Here is a 16,262-nt window from a genome sequence, read left to right on the forward strand (position 1 = left end):
CTCTTATGTCCGTCTCTTATGAGCGGATCATCACTCGGGGGTGGAGTCCTATTATATCCTGAGGTTTATTTTTATCTACAGGATTGTGCCATTCACAACCACCAGTTCACACAGCTGGTTCAGTGAGAAACTCAAAGATATACTGCCACCTTATGACAGGACATGAGAGGACATGCACCACAACCAAGGTTACACTAGTAGAGGAAACTCTCCTGTTAATTACAGAGACCCAACCAACCAAGTTTCTTCATCTTATTCAATGTATTTCAAATAGTTAAATCACTAATTTTCTAGTACTTTATGAAATATAAGACTTGAGTATTTTAATGGTTAAACATCTAAAACTTAAATAATATATCATAAAATGTTTTGTTTTTTCTTCTTTAAGCTGTTGTATTCATAGTCAGCAGCCAATAATAATCCTCTACAGATGTATTTGCAATTGGAGATTGGCCTCTATTACAGGAAGTGGCAGCTCAAATGTTGCACTTGTCATGGTTCTGGGTCGGTGACCCAGTGTTTTTGATTTTGTACTCTTATTTTTGATATTATGAATTATGACAGTTTGTTTTGGTTTCCCAAGTGTTCATTCTGTGCTCCCTCTGTTTTCCGTCGTCCCTGCCTGTGTATCCCCTCTAGTGTGGTCAGGTCCCTGTGTGAAGCCCGCGTCTCGGAGTCTGTGTCCTTGCGTGTGTGTGTGTGTGTGTGTGTGTGTGTGTGTGTTTCCTGTTTTATTTTGAAGGTCCGTGTCTTATGTGAAGGTGTCCTGCTTTGCTTCCCTGTCTCGTCAGTCCTGATTTCTCCCAGCTGTGCCCTCCTTCTGTGTCTCATTCCCCTCGTTACTTCCCAGTGTATTTAAACCCTGTGTTTCTCTGAGTCTGTGTCGCGTCGTCCCTCAAGCTGTGTGTTTCCTTGTGTGCCTCCCCGTCAAATGTAAGTTTATATTTCCCAGTTTAGTTTTGTATGCTTTCCCCCTGCCAGCAATAAAGCTGAGTTTTGAGTTCATCCTTCGAGTCTGAGTGTCTGCACCTTGGGTCCTACTCCTGCCTGCCACACGGCGTTTCATGACAGCACTGTTTTTTTTATAAGGAACCTTATGTTATAATATCTGATCTTTGTGAGACCAACATTGGTTTTGGCTGATTCCAGGTGTGAGAGGTTGTATTAAAAAGATTAAGAACACATGTTTGATAGGTTTTTGTATTGAGGTGCAGTGATGTGAAGCACTGTGGTAACTAGCAGCACAGAAGTACACTCCACTGCTGCTCACTTCGATGTCTTTAATTGTTAATGTGCACTTCTCTTTTATATTTGCACCCCCGTCTATCGTTACATTCACTCCAGTCTCTGGAGTACCTTTGCCAACACGCAGATATCCGAGCAATTGTAGTGTTTCCTCTGACTGCTTGTACCAGAGAATTGTGTTATAGTTTGTAATACTGTGTGAGCAGTAGATTTTAGCTTCTTCTCCGTTTGTGTAAATATTTGCTGGAGTCTGGTTGACTTTATCACTTGAAGAGGAAACTGTTGAACAGACACCAAACAAAAGTAAGACACAATATATAAGTACAAATGAAAAATTACATCAAAAATTGTGACATACAGTCATAATAGTAGCAGTGTATAATACTCTCATCAAATATATTTAACACGTTTATGGCATTACCTGTAACTAGATTACATTTAAAATAGATGCTGAGGAGTAGAATAATCATGATGCCTTGCTATGACAGATGTTCTCAGTTGTGCCAATTACGTCTAACTTCTCTTATGTCAAATCATCACTCGGTAGGTGGAGTCCTATTATATCCTGAGGTTTTTTTTTATCTACAGGATTGTGCCATTCACAACCACCAATTCACACACCTGGTTCAGTGAGAAACTCAAAGATATACTGCCACCTTATGACAGGACATGAGAGGACATGCACCACAACCAAGGTTACACTAGTAGAGGAAACTCTCCTGTTAATTACAGAGACCCAACCAACCAAGTTTCTTCGTCTTATTCAATGTATTTAAAATAATTAAATCACTAATTTTCTAGTACTTTTAGATGTTTAACCATTTAAATACACAAGACTTATATTTCTTAAACGTAACTAATGTATCTTAAAATGATTCTTTGTTTTGTTTTGTTTGTTTTTAAGCTTTTTTTTCATAGTCAACAGCCAATAATAATCCCCTACATATATATTTGCCATTTGAGATTGACCTTTATTACAGGCCAATCTCAAATGGCAGCTCAAATGCTGCATAGTTGTTTATAAGGAACCTTCTGTTATAATATCTGATCTTTGTGAGACCAACATTGGTTTTAATGGCTGATTCCAGGTGTGAGAGGCTGTAATAAAATGATTAAGAACACATGTTTGACAGGTTTTTGTATGGAGGTGCAGTGATGTGCAGCACTGTGGTAATAAGCAGCACAGAAGTACACTCCACTGCTGCTCAGTTCGATGTCCTTAATTGTTAATGTGCACTTCTCTTTTTCATTTGCACCTCCATCCATCGTCACATTAACTCCAGGCTCTATAGTACCCCTACCTGAAAATAAAAATCCGAGCAGTTGTAGCTGTGTTTTTGACTGCTTGTACCAAAGTATTCGGTTATAGTTTGTAATGCTGTGTGAGCAGTAGATTTTAACATTTTCTCCTGTTGTGTAAATATTAGCTGGAGTCTGGTCGACTTTATCACTGAAAGAGGAACCTGTTGAACAGACCAACATCAAAAGTAAGAAACAATGTATAGGAGTTAACCTAAAATTATATTTTAAAAATGCAACTTATATACTGTTATAATAATAGTACTGTGCAATCATGTCCTTGAGAGCTGATCACTGGAATATTGAACTTTAGGGAACACACACACACACACACACACACACACACACACACACAATTAAAGAGTTTTATTAAAGGGATAGAAAAGCTGAGGTTGTGGGTGAATGGAACAGATATATGATTGCTGCATGGTGGGGCAGGATGTAAGTACAGAGAAAGTAAGGAGCTAACAGGGAAGCAGTCTCCTCAATGCTCCTGTCACTATTGCTTTTTCTTCTTCTCTACCCATTTCTATTATTCTTCATTCTTTTGCTCCACCTCTGTTTTCCAGCCCTCACACTTCTCTTAATAACCCAGACTCGTCTTTTCTTTCTAAAGAACTTCTGCTGTGTTTAAGTGTTTTGTATTGTTTCCTCAAATATGAAATCCAGTTGAAATGATCAGAATTCAAACAATGTGGAGAGAAACAGTGCTCCCTAAAGGATGAAATAATTATAGCTGTTTCATGGCATGACAGCTGTCTGAGCAGTCACTGATATGTGGTTTATTTGGTGCTCTCCAGAATAACTGCTGCTGTCTGCATTAGAGGAGGTTTTTGTTGAAGAAGGATAGTAGATGCAACACTGTGCAGCGCTGGCAGCACAGAAATACATGGCGCTGTCCACAGACTCTCTCAGCTTTGGAATGTGAAAAGTTGACAGCCTACTCCCTTCACCTGTCACTTTATAAATGTTTTCAAATGCATCTTCAACAGCTGTAAAGGTAAATCGTGCATAACCGAGTAAAATCATTTCATTTTTCCCCGGAGACTGTTTGTACCACTGTATCATATCAAATTTATTGTTTGAATGGTTGCAGTGTATTTGGATTTCCTCTCCTGGGGCCTTAATGAGGGCAGCTGGAGTCTGATGAACACCAGATTTTGGGACTTCTGCAGAGTAAAAGTTTAAAAAATAAAAGCTTTAGAGGTAACAAAAAACTTTAAATATTTTAGAAAGATTTTGTAAGTTTGAATTGAACATTACCTGTTAAACAGAATGACAGCGTTCCAAAATGGATGATGAGTCTGATCATGATCCTTACATTGATGAAAACAAAGGTGTGACGAATATGAACAGAGCTGCCTGAATGTAAAGGAAGAGGAGGGATCTACATTATGTGTGTCGCTTCATCATCAATGCATTCTTCTGTGTGGGCTAACACAGGAAGAGATGGTTTTATGGCTGATATCATTGGTGATTTCCTGCCATAAACAGCAGCTAGATGCAGGTGCTCTCTTCTTCGCTGCTTATTTATGTGGCGTAATATCATGTAGGGTTTTTGTAAAAGCAAGACGTTAACTAGCTCACTGTGCGTACTAGCTGCACAGTAATAAATACCGCTGTCTTCAGCTTTGAGTTTCTCCACTTCAAGCTGTGATTTTACTGACCCATCTCCACTAATTTTGAAAGATTCTTGGAATCCATCCTCAATGGTTGGGTTTCCATATAAAATATATCCAATGAGTTTAAGAGCAGAGTCACCCCTTGGCTTCTGGTACCACAATATTACGTTGTATGTACTCTCTGAATGGTTGCAGCTGATTGCTGTTTCACCATTAAGACTTCCTAATATTGATGATGGAACCTGCTGAACTCTTGTGCACAATGAAGGACCTGTGGTGAAAGTGAAAAACAATATAAAGTGAACCAAAATAAAAATGCCAGCTGTGAGCAATAAATTCAGTTTCAAACGTACAGAAGCAGAGAAGCAGAAGAATGATCCTGGTGATGATTCTCATCATAATGTTGTTATGTTCCTCTTTGTATCTGCACTGAGTGAGAGGCTGAACACATGCTGCGGGTTACTTAAAGGGGAGGAGACAAAAATTATGATACCAAGAAGGTAAGCAACAGCTGTGCTGCAAAAAAGGTAAATCATTACTGCTACCATGCACAAGGCAGTTTCAATTAGGCCGTGTGTCTTATTGTACAACACAATCCAAATAAATGTGGCCTTTATTCACAGAAAATTCCTTTTTCAGGTACTTGTCTGCTTGTGACTGTTCATAAAAAACTATCAAAAACATAAAGTAAAACTCAGATGTAGTATAACATTTTATTAAAGTTGCTGTGTTAAACATTGAAATAGATAAATTAGCTTGTAAATAAATTTTAAAACAAAAAGTCAAGCAAAATTAATGCTGTTAAAAAATATCTATACTGCCATGCCAGTGTAACTGCAATAAGCCGTTCTTATCATAGATCATTAAAAAAGGAATGCTGAACCATAACCAAGTCCTGACATCAGTAACAGGTACAGAGCTCCCCCTACAGACACTGATATCTTTAGTTTATCAGTGTGCTGTCTGTAGGGAGTATTTGTGCGGCTCTTTAATCCACCTGTATCACTGTGTTCACTCACAGAACAGAAATACACTCCACTGTCTTCAGGCACCAGCTGCTTTACTGTCAGAGATCCAGTTTGTTCATTGGTCTTTGTTGCTGGAAACCTTTCCTCACTGAAGCCACTTTCATATGTGTGAGTACTGTATGCAGTTGTAAAAACAATTTGCTTCATTCCCTTCCCTGGCAACTGCTGATACCAATACATCTGTCGATATGTACCCCCCTTAGTGTGGCTGCAGTTCATTGTGACAGACTGACCCTCGGTACTCCACAACAGGGGAGTCTGTGAGACATCGCTCCCACCAGTTAGACCTGAGAATTAAAAAGTCACATCATGTAACAAGACCTCCAACAACTTTTCTATATGTTAACTAAAAAAACAGCATAGCAGCTTTTAGTGTACAATAACAACTTGTAAAGTACCTCCGATACAGAGCAGAGCTGCAGAGAGTTTGATCAGAGCAGCTGTGATCATCACTGTGTTCTGAGCAAACTGAAATAGAAACCACAGTCAACTGTCAGCGGGTGTGATATATGCAGAGATACATGTGGGAGTGTCACATTACTGTGAGACAATGTGTGTATGTACTTAAAGTTTATTTAAGTATTTAAGCAGATAATGGAAACATTGCATATAGGTTTCTGTTCAGCTCTCTGCTGTAGCTGTATCACTGTGCTTGCTCACGACACAGAAATACAAGCCTCTGTCTTTTGGCTCCAGGTTCTTCACTGTCAATGTCCCACTCTCAGGAACTGACTTACTGGCCGAAAATTTCTCTGTGTTTAAATTTCCATAGTCATGATCATCACCATTTTTGGCTATACTTATGAACACAATTAGTTCCAGAGTTTGTCCTGGTAGCTGTCTATACCAGCACATCTGGAAATAGACATCACCCTTTGTGTGGTTACAGTACATTGTTGCACTTCCACCCACCCTTCCCCACAGTATGGGAGTCTGTTGGACATCACTTCCATCAGTACCACCTGTGTGTACAACAGTTGAAGTTAATCAAGTAAACTTTTTAACTCTTGCACTTAACAGTTGTCACCTTCTCATAGCTGGAAATGTTGATCTTACAATATTTTACCCTCAACTAATGACAGGTTCATAAATGTTGTCCCCTTATAAACTTTACCTTTAATCCAGAGCACAAAAACCAACAAGCTGAGCAGACCGCATCCAATAACAGTCATGTTCTCTGTTGGTTTACTGTAGTTACAGAGATAAGAACAATTTCCAACAGGTAGTACAATGTATGAAGTTCTTTGATCCTATAAGCTGGTGTAAGAAAAGAAATCTGCTCACACGTAAAGTAAAATGCATAGATAAAAGCTGTACAGGAGCTCCCCCTACATACAGATCAGTCACATTGATTAGCTCAGCAGGCCAGACTTGAAGTTCTGAGCTTAACAAAGCATTAAAATTGGCTTGAGAATCAGTCAGTTAACGAAGATAAAGAATCAATGTTCCCTCTAAGGTGCGCACGTGCGCAATTGCGCACTGTTGGCACGGTCTCTGCGCACAGAAAATTTGCGTTGCGCACAAAAAAAAAAAATCTAACCTGAATTGAAATTAAAGTAAATATGTTAACAATTCTGTTTTGCAGCGTTAGTCAGTAAGTGACTGGCTGCTCCTCTCAGGGCCACCGTAGGGATTAGAACGATGCCACCTTATCCCATAGTCCAGCCAATAATGCGATTCACATTCGTATATACGCAGCTAATCAACGTGGTTGACAGGCTATGACAGCGTCCTTATGTGCTGACACCGGTGTTTTAGCTAGCAAAGCGGCGTGGCTGATGTGGAGTGAAGCCACGTTAATGACAACGTGTACAACCATTGGAGATGTGAGCAGGACAGACGGAACAATTGACGGAAAAAGTGTGGACTTTATACCAGTTTTTAAATTGTGTTGATAGGCCACGTAAAACCAGAGTTATGATTAAAAATATATGCAATGTTTGGTTTTCTTCCTGAATACTATCGTTGTTTATATTTACTGTGGGAAGAAACGGTAAAAACGGCATTTTATAAGGAAAACGCTCGAAAACACTCTCCGCCTGTGAGCAAAAACAACACCAAAAAACCCCCCACCCTTCCCTATTGGTCGAAAAAAGTACCATGTCGACCAATCAAAAAATGATATGGCAACGTAACGTCTAGTTGTTAAGAAACGGGGGGAAGTTTTAGGAGTGGCGGCGGTGTTTTGAGATGTGAGAGATTTGAGACGTTTAGCGCAAATCTTGTATAGTGGGTGTGTAGTGTAGTTTTGTTGTGTGTGTCAGAACAATGAGGCTACTGCTGAATGTTACAGGTGTTACAGGAGTGATACATCTCCTGTTGTCAGGCCTGCAGGTATCAGGCTGCTGTTCTCCTTTATCTCATAGTGGGCAGAAATAATTTTTTGGAGTGGCACAAATAATTTGTGTGGCATCAAATTTAATGCAGAACAGCTGATTGTTCTGTAAATAGTTTGAAATGTTTGTTTAAAAACGCATTGGCTGCATTTTTAAAAAATAAATACCTGCAAAAAACTTTGTTGTTTGCCAAACTGAGTTACTGTTTTGAAGAAGTAACTATATAATTAATTGCTCAACATTGGTCATTATATACTATATTTTGCAGACAGAGAGTTACAGGACTCTCTCCCAGACCACAGACTCATAATACAAGTCAGAGCTAGATATATATGTATATGTATGTATATGTATATATATGTGTGTGTGTGTGTGTGTGTGTGTGTGTGTGTGTGTGTGTGTAAAAAAGTTGTGTTTTCAAAATTGGAGTTCAGGTTATTTTTACTTCCAATAGTGTTAACATACTACACAGGTCAATGACTAGATTTTTTTACATTTTCATTGTAAGTGGGCTAAAGAAGTTAATTAAAAGTAGTCTAACATAAATATAAATGCTGTAATTTGATTATTTTAATAAACCATGTAACTTGGATGGATTAGATGCTGGCGTGACCACAGTGCACACGTCTGATGTCGCTCACAGTGGTCCAAGGGATCGCTCAGGGAGTTTGTGTGTTCGCTCAGACACATTAAAAATTAGAGGGAACATTGTAAAGAATTATGAAAAATGTATGACGTTGAAATCAGTTGAAATTTTAAAATATCTGCTGTGGATGCTGGTCTTTCATAAATATAAAACTGAAAGTTGCAAGAAGTTGATGTCTTATTTTTAGTAATCAGACATGTATACTAGTTGGAGTACTTCAATTGTCATAATCAAGAAATGTTGAAACAAAATTATGCTTTTATAGCTGAATGTTAAGTTGATCCGACAGTTCCTTTTAGATGTGTTTTTTCCAAAATGGGTCATTATGTATGATAAGATACAGGCTACGGTAATAACCATGTACTATTTCCCTGTAATCCCAGTCACTTTTGTACTGATACCAAAATTACTGGATCACTGTGTTGTGTTGTGAGTGCTGAACACAGTACGGTCAGATAACTAACATTTGCATGGATGTGTTACATCAGCAGAGCATAGTTAGACCTTGGTGTCCTAGCTTTGGGCTCAGCTTTTCTCATCACTTTTGGGAAGTGATGAGTAAATTTGTCCCCAGGCTCTACAGCTGTGTTTTGAGTTTAAACAGCAGGTAGCAGTGCAGGTCAGAAGTGCCAATGTCATGTGAGACGGTTTAAAATTTGGAACATAAACAAATCACCAATTGAGAGAGTTGCACATTCTGTGAAGAGACTAGGGAATTTTATGATGCCGTGCAGCTCACTAAGTCTGCCTGAAAGCGCTTCAAGCTTTGTCCCTCACAACAGAGGGGCATATCAGCTGAGTAATTTTACAGGACTTCCAACAACTGTGAAATAATAGAAAGACATTGTTAGCATAAGTACAAAGGTAACATAAGAGCGTATCTTGTGATTTGCAATGCAGTGTAAGGTAATGAACTTCCAGCATCAGTGATCATTCTTGTGATCTGAGCAAACTGCAATAGAAACAACAGATCTAACAGATATATGAAGAATGGTATTTGGCAGTTCCACAGTGTTGTGTGGCAGTACTTGAGGTTTCTCTACAGATGATGGGAACTTTGCCCAGAGGTTTATGTTCAGCTCTCTTCTGTGTCTGTATCACTGTGTTTGCTCACAGCACAGAAATACCATCCTTTGTCTTCTGGCTTCAGGTTCTTTACTGTAAATGTCCCACTCTCAGCAACAGGCTTGCTGGCTGAAAATTTCTCTTTGTCAAAATTCCCATAGTCATGCTCATTATCTTTTTTCCCAGTTGTTGCAAATACAATTAATGTCATTGTTTCTCCAGGCAGCTGTCTGAACCAGTACATATAACTATAGGTAAAATCCTTTGTGTGATTACACTGCATTGTTGCACTTTTACCCTCCTTTTCCCAAAGTGTGGGAGTCTGTTCAACATCACTTCCATCAGTCAGACCTGTGTGTAGAACACTGAAAGTTACATAAGTGTATATATTAAATCTTGCAGTTGTCATTTTCCCAAATGCTGTCACATTTCTGGGATATCTGCTGATCTTAGAGTATTTTACCTTTTGTCCAGAGCACAAACACCACCAAGCTGAGCAGACTGTGTCTGATAATAGTCATGATCTACAACTAAGAGTCTTGTACAGTTGTTAGTGTAGTTAGGCTAATATGAAGACTTACAGGGAGGCGTGTCACTGCAGTGAGTGGCATCCATTCACCCTGTGGGTTAATGTAAAATACTCTTTCTGTCTGTTAAAGTGTAGATGGTTAGATAAAAGTCAGTCACACTAACAAGCTAAGGAGGCTGGGTTTGTTGATGATATTATTTAATGAGTGGAATGAAAGTGAATGTAACGTATAAGCACAGGTCTGAGTTAATCTCTTTGGAAGAATACATGGAGGGTAATTATAGTTGCCCCTTATAGTTGTAATATCACAAACTACCTACCTGCTATTACCAGTTTTAATTAACTTTTTATATAAATGAATAAATTAATATACGTTTGTAAAACGTGTAAATATGTGCTTGTGAGTAACTTCAACCTGAATTTCTGTTCTTACTGCGGCCCACCTGCAGTACCTTCACGGACCACCTGAGGGCACCGGCCCACACGTTAGGAATCACTGATTTAGTTCCTTGGTTCTACTTTTTGGTAGGTTAGCAGTTCACAGTGTTCCTACTAGTCCTTCTGTTCTTCTTGCTTGTCCTTCTGTTTCTCCGGTTTATCTCCGGTATGACTGTTTTTAGACTTTGCACAGTCCGACCACTCACCTGGTTTGTTTGCCACACAAGCTACCTGGCATGTTTGGCATCAGTCTGGATTGAAGATTTCGATTTTGTAAGTCTGCTGTAGCATTTATGTTGATTCACAGTACAGAAATACACTCCACTGTCTCCAGACGCTAACTTCCACATTCTCAGAGATACAGTCTGAGCAGTCTTTGTCTTTAATGCTGGACTTTTTCCTGGATTAAAGCCAGCTTATATTTATGACTGGCCAATGCAGTTATGAAAAAATGCATCTGTTCACCTCATGCAGCTTTTGATACCAGTACTTCTGAAGATATGAACTCTCAGCGGTTCTGGAGACGTCACCCCCATCAGTGAGACCTGTGGTGTTAAAAATCAATCAAAAAGTCATCTTATATATATCTAAATGCAGACTCAGAGAACAATATGAAAATACTAAACAGCTGTGATCATTCATGTCAAAACTAAAATAGAAAACACAGTGTGAGTGCTGAGAAGTCTGACATGACATACATATAAAGTGATAGAAATGTGGGAGTGTCACATTATTGTGAGACATGGTGTGGTTGTACTTGAGGTTGCAGACAATGGGAACTTTGCCCAGAGGTTTTTGTTCAGCTCTCTGCTGTGTCTGTATCACTGTGTTGGCTCACAGCACAGAAATACCATCCTTTGTCTTCTGGCTTCAGGTTCTTCACTGTGAACGTCCCATTCTCAACAACAGGCTTATTGGCAGAAAATTTATCTTTGTCAAAATTCCCGTAGTCGTGCTCATTATCTTTTTTCCCAGTTGTTGCAAACACAATTAGTGTCATGGTTTCTCCAGGCAGCTGCCTGAACCAGTACATATAACGATAAGTAGCATCCTTTGTATGATTACACTGCATTGTTGCATTTTGACCTTCCCTTTCCCACAGTATGGGTGTCTGTTCAACATCACTTCCATCAGTCAGACCTGTGTGTATAACAGTAATAGTTACATAGGTGGACATTTAAACTCATGCAGTTGACAGCTTCATAAAGTTTGTTCATTTCTGATTGTTAGAATAATATTGGATTTTACCTTTTATCCAGAGCACAAATACCAAAAAGCTGAGCAGACTGTGTCCAATAATAGTCATGTTCTAAAACTGAGAGTCACATTCATCTACCAGTGTAGTTACACACCTATGAAGAGTTGCAGGTAGGAGTGTCACTGCAGTGTGTGACATTCTGTGAAGTCGGTTGGTTGAGTTTGGTGACGTGTGAGTTGCTCAACTGAAACAAGCGTCTCTTTAAAATTCTGGGGAATCAGGCTTTAACTGACCTGATACAACACATGTGGTCAGTCCTGATCTTGAACAACAATATTGTGGCGAGCTCATGAAACGGAGGAGACAGAGGTTTCGTTTGGTCTTGCTCTCGGCGAGGCTAGCCAGGGAGCACAGCCGTTTATTAGCTTTTTGAGGAGGAACACTGGCGCGAGCCCTCTGCTCAGCGCGGCAACACAGAACAACACAGGGCGCCCTCTGACCCCGGAAGGCCACCTCGTCGCAGCGAGAGGGCGTCACCTGTCACCATGGCAACATACACAAACATAACTGTAAACAGAACTACAAAACAGAACATAAATGTCTATAACATCCCCGAACAGCCCTGGGCCGCTACATAGCCCCCACCTAAGGGGTCAGTCGTCCCCGACAACCCCATTACCCCACACAAAGTCCTGCAACTGTCCATGTGTCTTCCTTCTGCGCGCAGGCCGATCTCGACCAGCAGGGGAAGAGTCACTTGGATGAGAACCTGGGGTGCCACCAGCATCCCCTGCCCCGGCGGCTGCTGGAGCGGGCGGCCAGTACGGTGAGAGCCTGTCCTGGTGCAACACCGCCACGCGTCCTGGACCTGGCATGCGGATCCGGTACACCACTTCTGTTAGCCGCCCCACGACCTCCGCCGGCCCTTGCCAGTGACCGCACAGCCTGGGGGACACCCCTCTCTTGCGAACCGGGCAGTACACCCAAACCTTGTCGCCGGGCACGAAAGCTCCCCCTCGGCACCTGGTGTCGCAGGCTCTTTTCTGTCGTACTCCGGCACTGACCTGGGCCTGGCGCTGCTCCCTCAGCCTCCTGTAGCCGTCTCTGGCCACCAACACGCGCCGGTTCTCTGCCTCGGGACGGGGAAAGGCTCTAGGACGCCTCCTCCCACTCTCTCCATCGGGGCCCCCACCCGATGCTGCTGTAGGGGGACAGTGAAGCATTGAGCAGAGCCCTTCCGTGCTGTACAGGTGTCACAGCAGTGCACATGAAGTTCCACATCCCGTCGACAACCAGGCCAGTAGAACCGTCCCCTGAGACGGCGGAGAGTTTTAGCATTTCCATAGTGGCTGGCCCCCACCGAGCCGTGGACGAGCTCGAGCACCTGCGACCGCAGCGTCCGAGGCACCAACAGCTGCAAGAGATCTCTGCCCTGCCCGGTGACCCGCCATCTCCGGTACAGGAGGCCGTCGTGGGTCTCCAGGGTGTTGTACTGGGAGTAGTAGGCCTTCACTTCGGGCCCCTGTCCTGACACCCCTGTCCAGCCTGGGCGTCGTGCTGCCTCCAGCCAGGCCCCCACCTGAAACAACGTCGCATCAGCCTCCTGCTCCCGCTTCAGCTGCTGCAGGGTCAACGAGAGCCATCCCCCTCCGCCGGCTGTGGCCCGAGCAGTAGCCACGCTCCGTGCCTCCTGGGCACGCTCTCCCGGCCGTTTCGAGAGAGGCAGCTGGCGTGGGCGCAGACAGATGGGTTGAGCAGAGCCGGTGTTGGTGGTGTGCTGAACCAGCCGAGTCTGCCTGCAGTCTCTGGTTACCTGCTTTTGGCCGCACTGGAGGGCCAGAGTCTCTGTGCCAAGAGTGATAGCCAGCTTCGCGGTGTCAACGCAGGCCCCCCAGCGGGTCAGCAGATCAAGGCCGATGATGCACTGTTCTTGGATGTCAGCAAGCCAGAAGTCGTGCACCAGCTCCAGATCCTTCACTCGGATCCGCAACGGTTTCTTCCCCAGCATGTCAGTTCTCTCCCCCGTCACTGTCATCAGCTGGGTGTCGGTGGGTGACCAACCCATCACAAGCGGCCCGGATGTTCCAGGAAACACACCAGGTCGTATTAGGGAAATGGTGGACCCCGTGTCCACCAGGGCTTGGCAGGGCTGGTCCTCAACACAGCAGCTTAAGTAGAGTCCCTTGAGGTGCCCGACTAGGCCCGCCACCGTGCATCGTTCTTGGAGGGGGGCAGGAAGCTGGAGCGGTGGTCCCCCCGCTGTACCGCTCCCCCTCTCATCCCCCTGAGGCCACATGGTCCTGGCCTTTGGGGCAGGCGCCAGGCAGTTGCGCGCCACGTGGCCAGGCTCATCGCACCGGTAGCAGCGGTCGGTCGGTCGACGGGGACGCCTCCAGGGCACCGAGGGCTGCAGCTGGCATACCTCCGGGACCTCCCCCTCCCTGTCGTAGTCTGCGGCTCTGATTTGAGGGTAGTTTGGGGGGCGCACATGCTGGTTAGGTGGCGAGGTGAGCACCAGCTCGGCCCTCTCAGCCTCAAGGAGCGCCTCACGGAGAGTTTGAGGCATGGCTAGGCGGACGTGTTGGCGTAGTCGCTCTGGAAAAAGTCCTCGCAGGAAAGCATGCAGGCTAAGCTCCTCACGGGCTGCTGCTGGGAACTCTGGGTAGCCACGACGAGCATACAGCAACACATCCGCTGCAAAAGTGCCCAGGCTCTCCCCCGGCCTACGGTTCCGGTTGGTCAGCTGCTCCCTGCTCTGCTCAGTGGAGTGCCGCTGCCCGAATCGCCTCTCGAGTGCTATGGTGAGGGCCTGGAGCTCATGCTGCTCTGACGCGGCTAGGTCATGGAGTACCTGCAGTGCATCTCCTTCCAATGCTAGCGCTAGCTGTGTAGCAGCCTCTTCGTCGCTCCAGCTATTATGTCTCGCGGCTAGCCGTACTTGTGAGAGGTAGGGCTCTAGCGGGGTTAGCCCGTTATATTTCGGTACCTTAGCTGGCGTTGCAGGCGTCACTGCTCGCTGTCGGGGGCCCGGTGTGTCGGCCGACGGAGGCAGCCCGTGAAGCATCGCCCTAGCGTCGGTCGCGGCGGGCCGCCGCCGCGGTGCGCTCGCGCCATCGGGACCTGTCGGGGCACTTACATGGCCGCTAGCTTCCTCTCTCTTCAATCGCCGGCTTCCCAAGCAGCGAATACTCTCCTCGACGGCTTGCTCCAGCCTCTGAGTGTCTCTCTCCATTCCGGCGAGGGTGAGCTATCCCACTTCTGACACCAATGTGGCGAGCTCATGAAACGGAGGAGACAGAGGTTTCGTTTGGTCTTGCTCTCGCGAGGCTAGCCAGGGAGCACAGCCGTTTATTAGCTTTTTGAGGAGGAACACTGGCGCGAGCCCTCTGCTCAGCGCGGCAACACAGAACAACACAGGGCGCCCTCTGACCCCGGAAGGCCACCTCGTCGCAGCGAGAGGGCGTCACCTGTCACCATGGCAACATACACAAACATAACTGTAAACAGAACTACAAAACAGAACATAAATGTCTATAACATCCCCGAACAGCCCTGGGCCGCTACAATATGATACAACATTCCTTCTTTAAACAAACAGCTATCCAATTTAATTACATTTTTTTTCAGGTAAATCAGGAGAAAGTGTCAAAGTTCATTTTCATTGTTTCCTGTGTTGTTTTTTTATTTCACGTGTGTTGTTGGAAGACAATTTCTAAAAGTTTACTTATATATCGTGAGGGGCATGTGAGCGTAAAAATCGTACAATTAACACTGAAGATAAGTATACTTTCCTCTTTGTCCAAAACTAATGTTGTGATTTGTGTTTGCATTTATGCTCATTTTTCTGTTCATTCTGACTGTAGCAGTACAAGAAAATTATGCTTCCAGATTGCAGAGGAGTTTTCTCATTGCATACCCTTTGTTACTGCAGATATTGCTTAGTATGACTGTAAATCTGAATAATGAGCATTGAGCGCCCCCTACAGATAATCAAACACACTGATGTCTTCAGTTCATTGTGAAACCATAGTCTGGGTATTTGTGCAGCTCTTTAATCCACCTGCATCACTGTGTTTACTCACAGCACAGAAATACACTCCATTGTCTCCAGGCACCAGCTTCTCCACTGTCAGAGATCCAGTCTCATAACTGCTCTTTGTTGCTGGAAACTTTTCCTCACTGAAGCCAGTTTCATAAGTATGCTGGGTGTTTGGAGCTGTGAAAACGATTTGCTTTATTTTCTGTCCTGGCAGCTGTTGATACCAATACATCTGTCTGTAATCAAAACTCTTAGTGTGATTGCAGGTCATTGTGGCAGACTGACCCTCTGACTTCCATAGCAGAGGAGTCTGGGAGACATCACTCCCATCAGTTAGACCTGTAGGTGTGAAAAATCAAATTATGATACAGTGCCTCACAAACACCACGAAATTTTAGCATTAAATTAAAGCTGAAGACACAGGTTATCTAGTCTTCAGCATCATGATGAAACATACCTCCAAACCAGAGCAAAGCTGCAGAGAGTTTGATGAGAGCAGCTGTGAACATCATTGTGTTCTGATAACACTGAGAGACCAGACTCAGTCTTTTTCTGTGTTGGGAGGCGTGGTATGACAGCAGAGATGAGTCACAGGTGGGAGAGTGTTTTGCATGTTTTTATCTTGTGACACCAGGTGCTTCACTGTAATAATACTACCTTATGTGTCACTGCATCTTTAACAGTGTGGAGCAATATTTTCATCTAATTGATCATTTCTGCTGCAATTCTCTTTGCATTGTTTGATCTTGTTCTGTGATTTTGTTAGTAACTGTGCCAGAAATATGTATGGGGAAGCCATTTATTTTTGGGAGTGTTT

General features: G+C 43.6%; 1 protein-coding gene, 1 long non-coding RNA gene and 1 gene segment (V, D, J or C); all 3 read right to left on the reverse strand.

The window, feature by feature from the left end:
* The window catches only part of LOC100696704 (immunoglobulin lambda-1 light chain), a 131,616-nt gene extending 125,235 nt beyond the window's left edge, over nt 1–6,381 (reverse strand). Inside the window, exons 1-4 of the mRNA XM_025900821.1 lie at nt 6,309–6,381; nt 6,107–6,156; nt 5,593–5,662; nt 5,183–5,481 (exon numbers count right to left, since the gene is read on the reverse strand). Coding sequence (XP_025756606.1) covers nt 5,183–5,481; nt 5,593–5,662; nt 6,107–6,156; nt 6,309–6,366 — 477 coding nt within the window. The 5' untranslated portion in view covers nt 6,367–6,381. The remainder of the gene's footprint in view (nt 1–5,182; nt 5,482–5,592; nt 5,663–6,106; nt 6,157–6,308) is intronic.
* On the reverse strand, nt 1,400–1,763 carry LOC109195938 (uncharacterized). The gene is made up of 2 exons (XR_002057369.1): nt 1,667–1,763; nt 1,400–1,524 (listed from the first exon to the last, which is right to left on the reverse strand). It is a non-coding gene; the product is annotated as an uncharacterized LOC109195938 (long non-coding RNA).
* Nucleotides 6,382–15,219: 8,838 nt separating the features above from the next.
* LOC109195801 (T cell receptor beta variable 6-1-like) lies at nt 15,220–16,251 on the reverse strand. The segment is given in 2 exon segments: nt 15,220–15,784; nt 15,903–16,251. Coding segments are annotated over 2 exon segments (420 nt in total).
* Nucleotides 16,252–16,262: the final 11 nt, after the last annotated feature.

The sequence above is a fragment of the Oreochromis niloticus genome, linkage group LG19, assembly GCF_001858045.2.
Source record: "Oreochromis niloticus isolate F11D_XX linkage group LG19, O_niloticus_UMD_NMBU, whole genome shotgun sequence".
In the NCBI taxonomy this organism is placed as follows: Eukaryota; Metazoa; Chordata; class Actinopteri; order Cichliformes; family Cichlidae; genus Oreochromis; species Oreochromis niloticus.